The sequence below is a fragment of the Plectropomus leopardus genome, chromosome 10 (assembly GCF_026936395.1).
Source record: "Plectropomus leopardus strain MGB_pleo_1.0 chromosome 10, ASM2693639v1, whole genome shotgun sequence".
NCBI classification, from domain to species: domain Eukaryota; kingdom Metazoa; phylum Chordata; class Actinopteri; order Perciformes; family Serranidae; genus Plectropomus; species Plectropomus leopardus.
Genome location: NC_142185.1, coordinates 15,047,537 through 15,063,643, shown reverse-complemented (window position 1 = coordinate 15,063,643; position 16,107 = coordinate 15,047,537). Strand labels below are relative to the sequence as shown.

Sequence of the window (16,107 nt, the reverse complement as noted above, 5' to 3'; positions counted from 1 at the left end):
TTAGGACGGCAGGCTCTGGGAAGATTATGTTTTAGGCCATAAGGCTGTTTTTAGGCCTTTATTAGGATGTTTCTAACTATTTCTGCCAGTCCACAGTCACATATAACACAGATAACACATCAACAGTGTATTATTTGTGAACGTAACACATCAGAAAACATACCTACAGTTAATAATGTTAATAGTGTATTTGGATGTGACAAACTAAAAAAAAATGTTCTCCCCCAACCATTCCCTAATCAAACTTTCTCTTATGCAAAGATTTACTTAAAATATTATAAAAATTAATATTTTTGGGTTTGGGGACTGTTAATCGAACAAAACATGACATTTTAAGACTTCAGTTTATATTATGGGATTTTTTTTCACACTTAAAGATTTAGAAAATAGATTTATTATAAAACATAACTGCTTGTTGACTTTCCCTCATTTTTACTGATGACCCCCATAAACTCATTTGACCAAGAAACTGACTTTTTTCATTAGACCAGTGTTAGGAGTGTTACTTAAAAAAACTATTCTAGATTACTCATACCAAATAACATATTGTAAATACTTGGATTACTTTTGGAATATGGCTACTACGTCTGAGTTTGGCAGCCTAAAAAACAGGTTTAAGAACAATAATTATGACATAAAGCATGTTAATAATGGTAAAAACGAAAACATAACCTGAACACAGACATAAGCAGCAATAAAAGCAGAGTAAATGGCAGTTCAACAAAGCATAAAAAACAGTAAAGAACATCTTAAATTACATTTTATTTCAGCTCCGCAGAAACAGACATAAGCAAACGCAGATTTGAACAACAAGAAAACAGCAGCACTAAGGTTAGTCAAGCAACAGGGTAATTTAGCAACATACAAGATGTGTTTAAACAGACATTTGCCAAATGATAAGTCATCCAGACAAGTCATGACAGATTTGGTGGCCTATAATAAGTCATGTTTTTAACTGTGTGAAGAAGGACCTGTAAGTTCTCTGCAGTGGGCAAGTACAGTATTCCATTCATGTGCTGCTTTTATTAAAAAGAAATGTGGAAGTTTATGGGAAAATGTGTGCCTCATCTGAATTTTACACCTTGTCCTAACACCAAGTGAGTTTCATTTTCTGCACACACTGAATCTGTTAACTCACTTACGTCATGTAAACAAACCAGGACTTCCTGTTAACTGTGCGGGATGTAACCACTTAAAGGTGGGCAGGTACTTTCTATCATCCTACATTTGTATTTTTTCAAATAGAAAGCACACATTTTGTAATGTGATACTATGAAATTAACATACAATATAACCAGCAGCAGGTAGGTTGTTATTAGTGATGGTCCTTTATCAGAAACGGTTATGTCCCTGGTGATCTTCCTTCAGTCAGCTGACACCTTATTTAAGTTTTTGTAGTTAAATGAGGAGTCATGCAGATAACTTTTGACTTCACCAATCAGCTGTTCCTGGTCCATTGAGGAGGTTTCGAAGTGAACAATAAGAATAAATCCAAAAAGGGAATCCAACAAAAGTTCACCCCAAAACAGCAGTGCAACAATAAAATCAAACTGCCGCTCTTTGGGTTACATTCAGTTAGGACACGTTGTTAGAGCAAATAAAATATGTTAAGTAATCCCCTTAAGTAATCCATTTTAAAGACAGTAGCTGTATTCAGAATACCACCAATTTAAACTGCAGCTGAATACAGTTACTCACATTTTGCATTCTAAATACTTAGTTACTTGAATTCAGTTACTGCCCAACCCCGCACGAGACCAACTACGAATATGATGTACAGTACATGGCATCAGCAGCAGAATGGCCTTTGCATATCAACAAACAATCCCAAGGTGAAATACTGTGAATTATTTTATTTATAAGGACATGACACACAACAATCAAAACAACAATTTAATCAGATTGTTTACAAATAATAGTATATTGCAAAAATCTAATCATATGGATTACTTGACTGAAATTAATCAGCTACAATTAAAGCTGCACATTATTCATTAAACAAGTTCACTCGACCCAACAAGTTAGAGACCATGCAAATAAACCTTACTGTCTAACTCAAGATCAACCTTACAGCGAAGCAGCAAGGCTTCCTCGTCAAGTCCTTTTTAAAAGTATGAAAATGCCAAAGTCAAAGAAGGAGATTCCCGTCGGCAAATTGAAAGACCTTGTCACAAATGACTTGTACAGAGATAAATGAGGGTATCAATAGTGACTGCATATGATATACTATACATATCAGTGCCTTAAATGACATGTTTCAAAAATAGTTTTTATCAAAAAATTCAATAATTCAGATCTTTTTACACAAAACATTTTTTTTTCTCTAGCTTATACAAGGACACTTATGGCCAGGTTACTGACAGTAGTTAATTAAAAGGAAAAAAATACCATAGTACTGCTGATATAATTCATGAATCTCCATCAGTTCTGTGTCTTGCTTAGTTGAATTTAAACTTCTCCTTGAACAATTCATGGGATACAATAAGCAGAACTATTTATCTGCAGTGTGCTTTCAGAAATTGCTTAAAATGAAATGGGTAGTTAGTGGAATACTTTAACAACATTACTTGTTTTTGAGCTATACTCCACCGAAACGCTGTTTACCGGACACGTATTTAAGCTGACAGCTGCCGAGTTTAAATACTTGATAAAAAAAGACAGATTTCAGGTGGACTATTGCTTTAAAACCAAATTAACAACTTCTGGGGTCTTTTATTACCAAAGTCTGTGTACAGTAATTCCATCATAATGCACAATCAGCTGCATTAACTTACAAAACATAATGAATATTCATTTTGACCAATCATCAATGAAACTGGAAAAAAAGTGTAAATTTCTTCTGATAACAGTGGTGAGATATATACAAACCTCAGAGCGCCACATCATGTCAGCGAGTAAAACTGATTTGTTGTTGAATGTAATAAAAGCTGGAAAAACGCATTAATGTGCCTTCCACTGACAAAAAGTGTCTCTTGCAAAAGCCTTGTCTCTCTACTGACACTAAGATCTAACAGTACTTCTCAGAACATAAAAATATACAATGTATTTACAGCAGGATAGTTTCTATACATTCTAGTGGGAATGTTAAATGAGGAAAAAAATAAAGCATTTTTGATGATTAGCGTGGGTGCCGTCTGTCCCTGATTGTCTGTAAAATTGTAACAAGAGGGAGCTCAATTTACAAACTGAATTTGATGGCGCTTATAAAAAGGGTTTCACACAATAGCACCTAAAACCTCACACGTACATGTACACGTTGAAAATAACAATGCGAGTACAGATGAGATCTTACTCAGTCACATTTTTTTTTCAACAAGGCTGGGCCGATGTGGCTTACTACTGGATTCTAGAAAATAGGTGTTTAGAACTCCAGATTTCTAAGACATGATTCTGTACACTTATACACAATCAAAGAAAATGCTACGTCCTTTATCCACAGATAATAGTCTGAGAATTAAACTTGGTGCCATTTCTTGCTAAAATTCTAATGAGCAAAATTAAATAAAGCTCCCAGATCTCGACGTCTTACAGACTGAATATGTTGCTAGCTTATGTGTTTGTTGTGATTGTGCAAGTGGAATTAGTAGCCTTTGAGCACTGACTAAGAAAAAACACAAATACACATAAAGGAATGAGTAAAGGAAAGCCTAGAATAATAAAAAAGAAAGGCACAAATGCAAAACTAATAAAACTGGAAACTCAAGCACCTTATATCCGTGTATCTTTCATAATATAGCCTTCATAAAACTGAGTTTTAATCAATATGAGGGGCTCTAATAACATTGTTGTTCCCCCAAAACCTGTGCATCATCCACGAAGAACAACAAAGTACTATAAAACTGCAGCTACAGGGGCTACATCATTAAAGAATACTCTACCAGGAAAATTATCATTTGTATATCAATTTCTCACCGTGTGCAACTTTGAATTCATGACGGAAACTTCATTTTTCTCACATGCTTCCACCGATAATGGAGAATCAAAAAAAAAGGCAAACTTTAATCATGAATTGGATTGAAAGGGGCAGTGTTAAAAGACAGCAAAACTAAATCAAAACATGCTTCCAAACTAACACAACTAGTGCAGAATAATCCAAGTCTCATTTATCCAGTCGCATGCAAAAACATTACGATTTAAAACACTTTTGCCTACAAGTGAACATGTGCATGCATGAGCTCTGCTTGAGGAAAGTCCAATCACGCATGCTTGCCCTGGCGCAGTAATTGCATGAGGAAGTGTTTTAAATATTAAGGTTTTAACAAAATGCATGTGTTTGGGAAACACTGAGCATACGACTATTTCAATGACACTTGGGTTATACTGCATGAGTTGTGTGAACGATGGTTGAAGATGGTGTGACGTTTTGGTATAGTTTTGCTGTTGTTTTTAACGCGTGCCCCGTTAACTTCAATTCAGAAAGAAAGTTTGCCTCTTTGGATTTTTCTTTCACTGTGTAGGCATGTGAGAAAAGGGTTTCTTCACAAATTCAACCCAACGTTGTGAAAAACTGATGCACATAACTGTCAACGAGCAACGAGCATCACCTGTAATTTCAAATAACCCAAATCTGAAAGTACATACTACATTCCCTGTAGTGAAAAATTGTGCAAATTGTGCAAAAATTAAGCACAATCCCCTTAACTACTTTCATTACAACTTATACTGCTGAAGGACAATGAATAAATGATGCAGAAATCATTACATGAATGCAGCTATTTGATACCTATGCATCTTAAGAAGTGCGGGGGGGGCATTAGTGAAATCATTCATCTCTTAATTCATAAATTAGAACTACAACTTCTTCCTTTTGGCTTGTCACAGCAACCAAAGTAGACCCAATCTGTAAATGGAAAATAATCTAGTTTCCATATCAGATGAATACAATCAATTAAATGTTTCCTGTAGCATCAAGTGGACACACCCAACTCGGGTAGAAGTAAAGTGACTTCAACATAAAGTGAAGGATCAGTTATGATCAAATCATGGTGTCATTTCAGTAGACAATTTAACAGAGTTACACAGCTATAGTAACAAGGTTCTACGAGTGGACTTAAATACAACCAGCTAAACAGCGAGGGGAGGTAGCTACAGAAAGAGCAGAAAGGCTTATATCAATAGGGCCTGTGTTTTTAATAAGTGGAAATATTGCATTAAGCAGCAAGAGTGACTTGATCATTTTTTGTGCAAGGCAAACTGATTGACAAAGCATCAGACAAACTATGTGGCAATGGTATGAGAATAAATTTCTCTCCATTTCTTGAATTACACTTTGGTCGCTTCATCTCTCAGTGTACATTCTGGAGCAAGAAATATACCCATGCACCCAATTTTTTTAAGGGGAAATGCTAATCATGATTTTTACATTTTTCAGTATTTTCATTCTATGAGGTTGCACTTAACAAAAAAAACAACAACAAAACATTAATATGTTTTATAACAAAATGCTTTAAGAAAGAGCACACAGTTGCAGTGGGACTCGTTTTGGCAAAACAGGAAACATGAGATAAAGTGCTGCTGAAATTATGAACAGAAATAAATTCTTCAGCCAAAGGTTTCACTGGATGAAACATCAGGAGAGGAGTTCAGTTGAGACCTGGTCTCAGTGACTCTGACTAAGGGGAACTCTGAGAAGTCTGTGCTGTGTCCTCGAAGACTTAATTGTCCATTGGCAACGGTAAACTGTGAGGAGGATCCAGATCTTGATGTCTGGAAATGAGATTTGAAGTTCTGATCAAAGGAGCTTATTTGAAAAGTCTGCAGTATGCCTTGAGAAGAGTCTGTCTTTTTGGAGGGCGAGACCTGCTCCAGAAAGTCCTCCTCGGCTGGGGACACAGCGGAGGGAGGGGTGGTGTCATCACCTGAAAATGAAAATGAGTGCTGGGAGTCCCCGACCAGTAATCCAAAGTGAGGTTTCTCTAAAGCGGACCTCAGCGGAGAGCTCATCCCTGATTTGAACCTGCTGGGGGAAGGAAACTGTTTCTCTGTGGAGAACAAAGGTTGTCCGGCTAAGGTGGGGTTTTCGGAGACCAAGCTGAGGCTCTGGCTGGTCAGGTAGCTGTCGTTCTGGCTGGTCCTCTCTAGCGCTTGCTGGAGAAACTTGGAGTACTCTTGCAAGAGGCTGACCTTCTCTGTGGTTGGCTGAGTCTGGGCACTTGAGGCTCCGAGACTCTCCACAGGGCTGCTGTCTGAAACATCGGAGGAGTTAATGGATATGCTTGACGTCACCTCTGTGTCTGCCACGCTGAAGGAAATGTCTGACTGCCCGTTGGCTTTGTTGGAGTAATGGTCCAACAGCGTCTGAAGAACCTCGTCTGGCAAAACACTCTTGTCATGTGTTGCTTTAATCTCTGTGTTGAGGGGCTGCGGCTCCAGAATGGTGGCGGGGACCGTCTCGTCAATGACGGCTGACACCACAGTTTGTGTAACAGGCGGCTGAGAAGAAATGGTGCTCGTGTTCAGGCCATAATCCCGACTGTTGTTGGCCATTGCGGCCTGGAGGTAACGCTTCTTCTTCAGAAACTGCATGGCGTCGTCGTAGTTTGTGCTGCTAGCTGCTGGCTTTGTTGGTCCTACTTGAAGAGTTTCGACTGACTCGAGTTCAGTGTTGCTTTCTACTTCTAAAAGGCCTTGCTTGTCCACGATTTCAAAGGTGTATTGCGTGACCTTTGCATTTTCTTCAAAGGAAGACAAAGTGGGCAGGCATGGGGGAGTTTGTTCACTCGACTGTTTAAGACTCCTCTTGGGGACTTTCTTCAGGACTAGTTTGGGAGGCGTTGTGTCTTCTGAAGATACTTCTCCCTCTTGGTGTTGGCTAGTCGTTTCTTCAGGGAGTTCCACAGAATAATCGGTAATCACATACTCGTGTTTGACTTTGGAGGACACAGCATAGAGAGGTAGACCTTCAATTTTATTTTGTCTCTGCTCCTCCTTCTCCTCTGTTTCGACAACAGCGGCAGTATGCCCATCTGTCTGGGCAGCGGCGGAAGCGCCTGAACTCTTGTCGGCACACTTCTGGCGCTTTTTCTTGGGCAGTGAACACTCTTTGGCAAGAAAGGGGAGGCCCAAAGAATCTGCTTCACGCAAAGGCCCAACTTTACCAGCTGCCTTGCTGGTCTTTCTCTCTCTGTTCTCATGACACATTCTTCTGTGCTTTAAAACCCGGTCTGTTCTGGAGAAATACTGTGGATAGAGGACACAAAACATACATTTTATTGTGCCAGAAAACAGACGCAACGTTGTGACAAACTTTAGGATTTCATTTGCTGTTTTTATTATTCTTTGCAACTCATTTTGGTGTCCAATCAGCATTGATGGTAAATTTAGTTGACTGGAGCAATGAATTCCTCAGTGCGTGCTATATTGACTAAAAATGCTGAGTTTGCAGCTGTAAAATCTGTTGTTCTTTCTGCATCCTGCGCCATCATTTGACTTGACAGTGATGTAGTTGGATGCAATAAGAACCACAGGCTGGATTTTGTCGACAGCTAACCAGGCGACCTGCTCTAGATGCCCTTAAAAAACACATCTTTCTTGTTCTCTTTGCTTGTACTGCAAACAAACTAGGTTTCAAACAGTGATATTCAGACGTATTTACTAGAGCCAGAGTATGTGGCCAAAGCAATCCAGATGAAAGAGAGAGGCTGACACTGCAGCTGCACGAGCCATGCAAGAGGATGTGGCCGGCTGGGACCCTCCAGAACCTGAGCTGCCGAGAGCAAACACCAAGTAGGGGTGCCTTTGCTGATTTTGCCCTCAGATGCTAAAAGAAACTTAATCATCCTACTGCACTGAATTTCAGCATTGTTAGCTTTTGTAGGATGCTGTTACTGATGCTTGGAGACCCCTGAGAAGCCTGTGTGTGTGTAACTATGCATGAAAGTTTTACTCCTCAAGTGAACAGAGGTGTGCTGGAGACCATCTTCCAGATCCAGAAGACAAACGAGACCAGCAGAACCGAGACGGCAGACGACCACTGGGTATTTTTGTTACCTAACACTATTGTAAGCTATTTTATTGTGTTTCCTTTCAGAAAAAGCTTAGATTAATTTAAGCTTTGCCTTAATTGTTGTACTGAAAATTGCTAATATAGTCAAAAAGTAATCAGTATTCATTTATGTCTTGTCCCTTGCAGTTTATGTCTTGTGAGGATGTCACAAGCTTAAGTGTCTTACATATTGTTTACTCTTTGTCAGTGTGTGACAAGCTGTAAGAGCTTCCCTTGATGTCCAAGGACATGACTGGATAAGACAGCCAAAATTGCTCTATCACGCCCTCAGATAGACGCTAGTTTAAGATAGAGGGCAACTAACCCCCACTCTGATCTCAGCAGTTGTCAGTATAAGTATCTGACATCTCCTGTGCTCGTGGGATTAAAGGTAAAATACAAGGAGTGAAGCAGTAATCCACTGCCATGTTGGTTAAAGCTGGTTCAGACTACAGAGCCTCCAAGTTTTTATTTTGTTACCTGTATCAGTATAGGCGCAACTGGTGAACCTCGCCTACACTATGTTTTGGCCAAAAAAGTAATAGCCAAAAGACTTGTAGGTCACATGCAATACATCCAGGAGAACACAGCTTTCTTCATCAATACAACATGTAATGAGGATTTTTTTGCTTCAGCTGACTAAATTTACCATCAACACTGACTGGACATCCATATACAAGGTGGTGGAATTTCCCTTTAAATATTAAGTTAACTATTTAGAGAGTCTAACTAGTATTTTTATCAGTTCAGTCTGTACTGTTAACATCCTACAGTTTAATGCATAGAAAGACCACTAATATGAGCACTTATTCTGATTTTTTGCAGTTTTTAACCCTTTGAAATCTAGCAAATTGGCTTGGTTTCTTTCAAAACGTGGAAAGAAGGCAATGAGCAACATAACAAGAAATGACCCAACAATTAAAGAGAAATTAGTACAAAGTTACAAAAAAATTACCTGACATTAGGAAAAAAAACTAAAAGTAAAAGAATAAAAGCAGAAAATTACCTGAAAAAAGTGAAAGAAAGAAAGAAAAAAACAAATGATGACCGATGATAAATAATGATCGTCGTTCTCTCTCCTAATTTTCAGATAATTTTTTTTCTTTAATATTTTGCAATGTGCAGGACTTGCAGATTGCCTTTTCCCATGTTACTCAAAAAAAAACCAAAAAAAAAAAACAATTTGCCCACATTTCAAAGGTTTAAATGCTTGTGAAAGCTGTCTAAATGCAGCATAAGAAAACTGATGTTTCATCAAGTTTCAGAGCATTAGTACCTGATTTACTGCCATTTTCAACTGTGTTGTTGCTTCCACATGCACTAATTTACTATCAAATAAAAACAGAGCTAACCTGGTGACAGTAATCACATTGGTAGGGCTTCTCTCCACTGTGAGTCCTCTTGTGTCTCTCCATGTGGTACTTCTGGATGAACCTCATCCCACACTCGTCACAGCGAAAAGGCTTTTCACCTAAAACAAGGAAAGCAAAAAGATTTACCTGAGACTAAGGCCAAGTCCATATAAACACGAGTAGTTTTTTAAAACTGCCTTTCCCTCCTTTGTTCTCAATAAATTCCTGCTCACAGAAATGGTTATATAAAATCTCCAACCAAATGAAAACGCAAAAACACAACTGAAGCACTGTCAAGAGCAGCCGAACCAACAGGCAGCAATATAAAAGTAACCCTAAAAGCCATGCAAAGAAAAGGGACAAGGGAGACATGGACAAGGCCTAAAAGGGAACAAAATAAAATCCTACTGATGTGAAACTGATTACATTATCTCCTCACTCACCAGTGTGGATCTTCTCGTGTCTCTGGAGGAGATACTTCTGAATGAAGCGCATATCACACTGGCTGCACTGAAAAGGCTTCTCACCTGGAGTTTGAAGAATCAACATCAGTATATACAAAAAAAATATCTATTCTGTATTTCATCTGACACTCAAGACAATGTATTATTTTAGTATTGCTCATTTTATCTGACAACACGTGTTGCTCATACCAGTGTGAATGAAGACATGCCTCTGTAGATGGTAGTTGGTCCTGAACGCAGCGTTACAGTGAACACAGACATGACACTTAGGGTTTTGTATGCCCAATGATCCATCATCATTAATGGTGAGAATCTGCAACAGCAAAGGGAAAAAAACTTTGTCACTGTGAAAAAACTAATACACACACAGGCCAGGCTATTTAAAAAAAGTATCAATTCTGAGATGAAATTGCTTTGCACCTTTGCTGGTGAGCGCTGCTTCCTTTTTTTCTTCTTTGGACACACCATCAGGTCCTTCACTCCTTTTTTGTCCTTCTTCATCTGGACCGCTGTCTCAGACAGCTTCAGTTCTTGCTTGATGCTCAACTGTGAAAGCAGGACCACAGATAGGGAGGAGATTTGACGAGGCACATGACCTACTTTAAAGCCCACCCTCTTTCCAGCAGCTTATCGGGGTCAGGCAGGTGCTATAGGGCAAGCAGAGGATAATCAACCAATGTGAGGGGACTTCACCATTGAGCAGCTTCTCTTTCACAAGTTAAGAGGCCACCTGATGTGGTTCAAGTATCCTCTGAGGATGACTCCCCCCCTGCTAGAGGCATAATAGACCAAAGGGAAACCTCAGGCCCTCGAAAACCTAGGAAATGCTGAGAAATTGCATCTTGAAGCAGGCCTGGACGCATCTGCTGATCTCCTATACTTATTTTAAATAACGTTGTAATGTTCCAAGAGTTGAGTATATTACTTGGTGAATACAGTGTTTTTCTAACCAACAGAAACAATGGCCAAAACTCAGGAAAAAAAACATCCAAGTTATAATAAACAGGAATTAAACCACCCTAAGCCTGATTCATTGGATTGGTTCAGGTTATCCTCTATGTTTACACTCACGGTATAAACTTGTCTTTTAAATTCACATGCTTTATATTTATTCTTTTGTAATGCAACAGATTAAAATGCATTTCAGGTAATGCCTTAATCTCTGTGAAGGCTCCTGACTTTTTTTTTTTTACTCCGAGTGTAAAAAAGAGGGAATGAGGTGATCCCTCTCAACATTATATTATCCTTAATGTTTAAGAATGTTATGATGTTAAATTCAGCCTTCCATTTCACACTGCTTTTTATCAGAATGTAGTCACTGTTAACTAAAACTTCTTTGGCATTGTTATGCAAAGCGGCTCAAAAACAGTTCATGAGAGTAAAGAGTAGTTAAGTGAGTGGTTCTCATATATGTGTTAGTGTTAAAGAACTGATGTCCCTTAACAAACATTGCACAGGAGGACATAAGACTCACTATAATGCTGTAGCAGTATCCACAAAAATAATGTTATAAGTACACAAACTATTTCTATTTCTTAACTGACATGAACTCACTGGCATATGAAGCAAGCAGGGTGACTTATTGGTGAGTTTAAGGGGGAAATGCGGTCCCACCTCGCCTCCTCCTTCCTCTTCTCCTCTACCATTCTTTGTCATCTCCTCCTGCATCATCAGCTGCTCTGGCGGGACCAGATCATGTGTAACCAGTGAGCTCCCGGTCAAGTCCTCATCGTCATCTTCATCGTCGTCATCCTCAGCCAACAGAGGGTGGTTCGCCAGCGACCGTTCCCCCAGGGTCATCACCACCAGTCCTCCTCCGCTGCCCAGCCCGACTCTCCCTCCTCCATCTATTCCTCCGCTGCTGCACTTCAGCAGCATACCCTCCAACTTGTCCTCAGTGTTCATCTTACATAGAGTAGTTCTTGAGTCTGGAAAAAGGAAGAAATTGAGAGATGGCTCAACAATGTTAGAGAGTTTAATATCAAACAAAGATGAGGAGCAACAAGGATGGAAAGTCATGGACAACAAAATCCAAAAAATATTTCAATTGTGACTCTTGAGGTGGAGATAGTGAAGGAGTTCAGGATATAACTAGGTGGGCCACTTCTAAGTTATAAATCATTTCCATAGTTTCCCATAAGGGACTGTACTTAATTTATCAGAATGGGGGTGACTGGGGTGCGACTTTTTCTTTTTCTTTTCTTTGAGCCTCTCTGAGTGACAGGGGGGAAATGCATAACCCTCCCTTCACCATAATTAACCATATTTCACAGTCCCTAACTATGATAATTTGGGTGATTTTGGAGATTTTCAAAGAAAACATGTCTTTCAAATCCACTTGCAGGTTCTGGGGTTCTGAGGATATTTGTACTTTGGTAATTAATTTATTAAAGAAGGGACAATGTATATTAATCTAGATTTAAACAAATGCACCAGAGTTAGCTGGGGAGCTAGTTTTCATTGGTAGTCCCTTGTCTGATGTCAGTAGGCATCATAAAATTATAAAAAATACAGTATGACCATACAATAGGTAAAACGGTTAAAGACAAACATTAAGATAAAAACACCCACAATATAATTTAACATGTAAATGTTATGAATATACAACACAATTTGACAACATGAGCGGATACAATCTAAAAAGCAGATGAAGCAGGTACAGTATGAGTATAGTCATTTTAAAATAAGCCAACAAAAAAATATATAATTCCCTCCCTGAGCTTAAAAAATCATTTGAAGTGTCTCCCCCATTTCCCAACACCACCTCCCTTCTCATAAATAGCGAACAGTGCCTAACTGACCTTCTTAAATTGTGATGTAGCTTATTAATTGAATGTGAAAGGATATCTTTTTAAAAAAATCCTCAAGGAACAGACACTCAGGTTGGTACTGAATTATGGCAAGTCAGCAACTCTCTAGCCTAGTTGGCAAGATTTCCCCAAAAATACTCGGGGGCTCTGCTGAGATAAATATGAAGTATATTCTAGTGGCAAAAGGGCTTGCTCTGAGAATCTCTCACCATTACAAAACATTAAGACTTATAATCCCACTCGGTTTCATGTCTATTGCACAAACATCTCTTGCACAAACAATGCCCCTTGTCAGTAATGTGTCAACTTTCGTAACTGGGTCAGCTGTTGTTTCTGTGATCTTATCTTACAACATTTACTGTACGGTGTAAAGTGATAGCAAGTGACCGTGAAACAGCTCAGAAAGTTGAGAATTAATTGAAACAATGTCCCGCTTTAACTAAAGTCATAAAACGTTTGTAAGTCATGCTGTATTGGTTAATATACTTTACTCTTAAGCCTGGCAGATCTTATAACGTTATATCTTTCAAATGCGGCTAAATGTCTACCTCGACAACTTGATATTTCTAGAGCCGAAAGACTCGATAGAAAACCAGCAATACATTTTTCAATGCAACAGTACACTGCCTGTACTCGGCGTTACACTTTAACAAGAGCTAATTAGTTAACTAGCTATCACTTGATCTTAAAACGGTAACTTAACGCTAGCTAACGTAGCACTTGTGGACCGCTTGTAACAAGTCTGACAATCTAACGTTAGCTGAGACTGACCCCAGAAGACGGTAAGGCAGGTTAAGTATCTGTTACGGTTTAAACACATACCAACAACCACTTAGTCCCATATGTAAACACACTCACTGTGTCACTTAGGTTAAGTGGGTTAAGTCTCTCGCTAGCCAGCTAGCTAGCCGCGCTTGTCAAAGCTGCTACATCACATTTACAGCAACTGACGAGGAAACACAAGAGAGGAGGCGGATGTGCCTTCAAAATAAAAGCTCCTTCACTACCTCCCACGGATATCACTGGCTAGGACAAGCAGCATACGCCTTAAATTATATCTATTAATGAAAATTGTTCATAAAGATACATGTATCGAAAAAGACTGATGTCAGTATTGTTTCTGTAAACAGATCAACAACCAATGTGTAAATGTGTAATCTATAAATAAGAAAACCCAAACACAGGCACACACACAAAAAGGATTTGTAAACTCAAATAACTATCTTGCAAATATAAATGGGATCTCAAAATACTCAATATGGAGATAGATTTGTCTCAACAATATTTATATGAGGACATCAAAAATCTGCGTTGCAAACATGCAATCTGTTAATTATAAATCTACAATTATATATATATATATATATAAACTCAAAAGACAGTTTTGCGATTATAAAACAGATCTGCAAATACAGCCAATTCCACAAATTATAAAACAAAGACTCCATGTGTGGACAATTCAAATCTGCAAGCACAGAATTTATATTCACAATTAAAAACTTCTCAAATATGTGAGAGTTGCAATTATTTGGAAGATATTGACTAATGTTTTTCATTGGTCTGTAAATTCACTAAATTATTTCAAAGATTTATTTATTTATTTTAATTTATGGTATTTGTGTATTTACGGTAGGTGTCAGCCGATATTGGTTTTTCAGGGGCGATATCAGTAGTTAATGAGACCGATAACTGATATTTGGAACCGATATGCATCTACAATAAAATTGAAAAACATTCTGCCAATATTTCGAATTTGGAGTATAACAAACTCTAACACAAAGCTTTGCTTAAATGCCTTTAACAAATTTTTAATCAAAACTGAAACTTTCAACATCATATACAGCAAGTTCCAAGTAACTTTTTTAAAATAATGTCAGGTGAAATTTATATAAAAAATGAATAAAAAAGAATAGCTTCCTGAGGTTTTACAAAGTAACTGTTCTTGCCATGCTGACACTTACTTTGCACTGTTTGATTAATTAATGTTATTGGCAAATAAAATAAAATGCTAAAACAGATATTCAGCAAAACGCCAAATATCAGCTCCAATGATCGTCTGGGCTGATAATCCATAGAGCCATTATTTATAGATCATTTTTTCTAGTTACAAAATAGTTTTTTTAAGCTTATAATTTTTTTTTGTTGTAGTTAAGGAAGGTGTTTCATATTTACAGATTACAAAGTAACACATGGATTGTTAATCTGCTCACACAGATTATATTAAGACAAATATATTTCTATACATACAAATACTGACACCACAACGGTAACACAAACAATATCTGCCATATAATTTAAAAACTTCCAGAGCATGTACCACTTAATAATGTTTCGGTTAACTTTTAGGTCAAATTGAAACCACTATGGAGGCATGTTTTTCTAACGCTGCCAATCCGATTCGAATTCTTGTCATATCAACAAGACAAAACGCTCCAAAAAGTGCATCGCTTAATATTTTACTTTGTAGGCTTTGACCGGAAGCTCTATTCATTTTCTCCTAGCTTGACAATCGTCTAAGGCCTATATGAAGCTACTTAGCTAGCTGCTAGCAACTTGCTGCAAACATTATTGTGTGCTACTGTAAAATACATTTGACAGCGATATCCTCATGGCATTAAACGTGCAGTATTCAACAATAAATTCTAACTAACGTCGAGCGACATAAATGGCACAAGACACAAGACGCGTTTGCACATCTCACCAAACTTGTCAGCGGGGCTAGTTTGCTTTGGCGCTAGCGCCCCAAGCTTCCTAGTAAAGCTAACGTTCGCTAACTAGCTAGCTCGCCACTAAGACAAATAATAACGCGTGTCTCAGTAGCGCACAAGTGATGTGTCAACTATTAAAGCCGAGTTGTCTCTTCTTACCTGCTACGCGTCTTAAACCCGTTTAGCTGTCATGATTGTTATGCAAGACTACAGTGTAATGATGGTGTGCGGAATAATCAAATACACCATCACATTTCATGAGGGCTGGAAATGTGCTGTTTGTCGCCATCCAGTGGTTAACGGTGGTTAGTGAGGAGCCGCGCGCTCCTGATCACTGCTGCTGATAAATCTTCCCTTAAGCTTCAGTTTGGCGACCTACCTCTATTAATGATCTTTTATTAATAACGTCTACTGTAATTTCTGTCCATCTTTTTTTTTTAGTAGATTGCTTTGTCTTTCTGAAATAAGCTGCTTATTCAAAAATATATATTTTAAACTTTGGTTTACAATTTACATGCGGAAATTAAACCCGGCCCAAGTCTATTAGTGGGTCTAACCCACTTAAAATTACATTAAATATTAATGTAACGTTTAGTGCAATTAATTGTATAGCCTAGCCAATAATAATAATAATAATAATGATGATGATGATGATGATGATGATGATGATGATAATAATAATAATAGTAATAAGTGTGTCTGTTATTGTTGCTGTTTCATTCCTAAATAAAACTACAAAAACTACGAAAAACATGTTATATTTGCTAGATAATAGTGACCACATAAGTT

At 38.1% G+C, this 16,107-nt stretch overlaps 1 protein-coding gene across 5 annotated transcripts; it reads right to left on the bottom strand.

Annotated features, from left to right (window-relative positions):
• Positions 1-1,838: 1,838 nt before the first annotated feature.
• znf148 (zinc finger protein 148) lies at positions 1,839-15,635 on the bottom strand. Of its 5 annotated transcripts, none has more exons than XM_042494669.2 (7): positions 15,478-15,635; positions 11,355-11,728; positions 10,221-10,346; positions 9,990-10,113; positions 9,780-9,863; positions 9,337-9,455; positions 1,839-7,179 (listed from the first exon to the last, which is right to left on the bottom strand). In XM_042494669.2, exons 2-7 carry the CDS (start codon positions 11,703-11,705, stop codon positions 5,542-5,544), a joined length of 2,442 nt encoding a protein of 813 aa, XP_042350603.2. In that variant the 5' UTR covers positions 11,706-11,728; positions 15,478-15,635; the 3' UTR covers positions 1,839-5,541. The 5 variants fall into 5 exon arrangements, with proteins under 5 accessions (XP_042350603.2, XP_087939238.1, XP_087939237.1 ...); XM_088083112.1 differs by having other exon boundaries at positions 10,221-10,348; positions 11,420-11,728; XM_088083111.1 differs by lacking the exon at positions 15,478-15,635 and adding an exon at positions 15,312-15,335.
• Positions 15,636-16,107: the final 472 nt, after the last annotated feature.

Excerpts from the sequence above, each read along its gene's own strand:
- znf148 (XM_042494669.2), bottom strand. The coding sequence starts at position 11,705 with ATGAACACTGAGGACAAGTTGGAGGGTATGCTGCTGAAGTGCAGCAGC. Across the intron at positions 10,114-10,220 it reads AGCAGCGCTCACCAGCAAAG|ATTCTCACCATTAATGATGA; the intron begins GTGCAAAGCAAT and ends TTGCTGTTGCAG. Across the intron at positions 9,864-9,989 it reads GCATGTCTTCATTCACACTG|GTGAGAAGCCTTTTCAGTGC; the intron begins GTATGAGCAACA and ends TTCAAACTCCAG.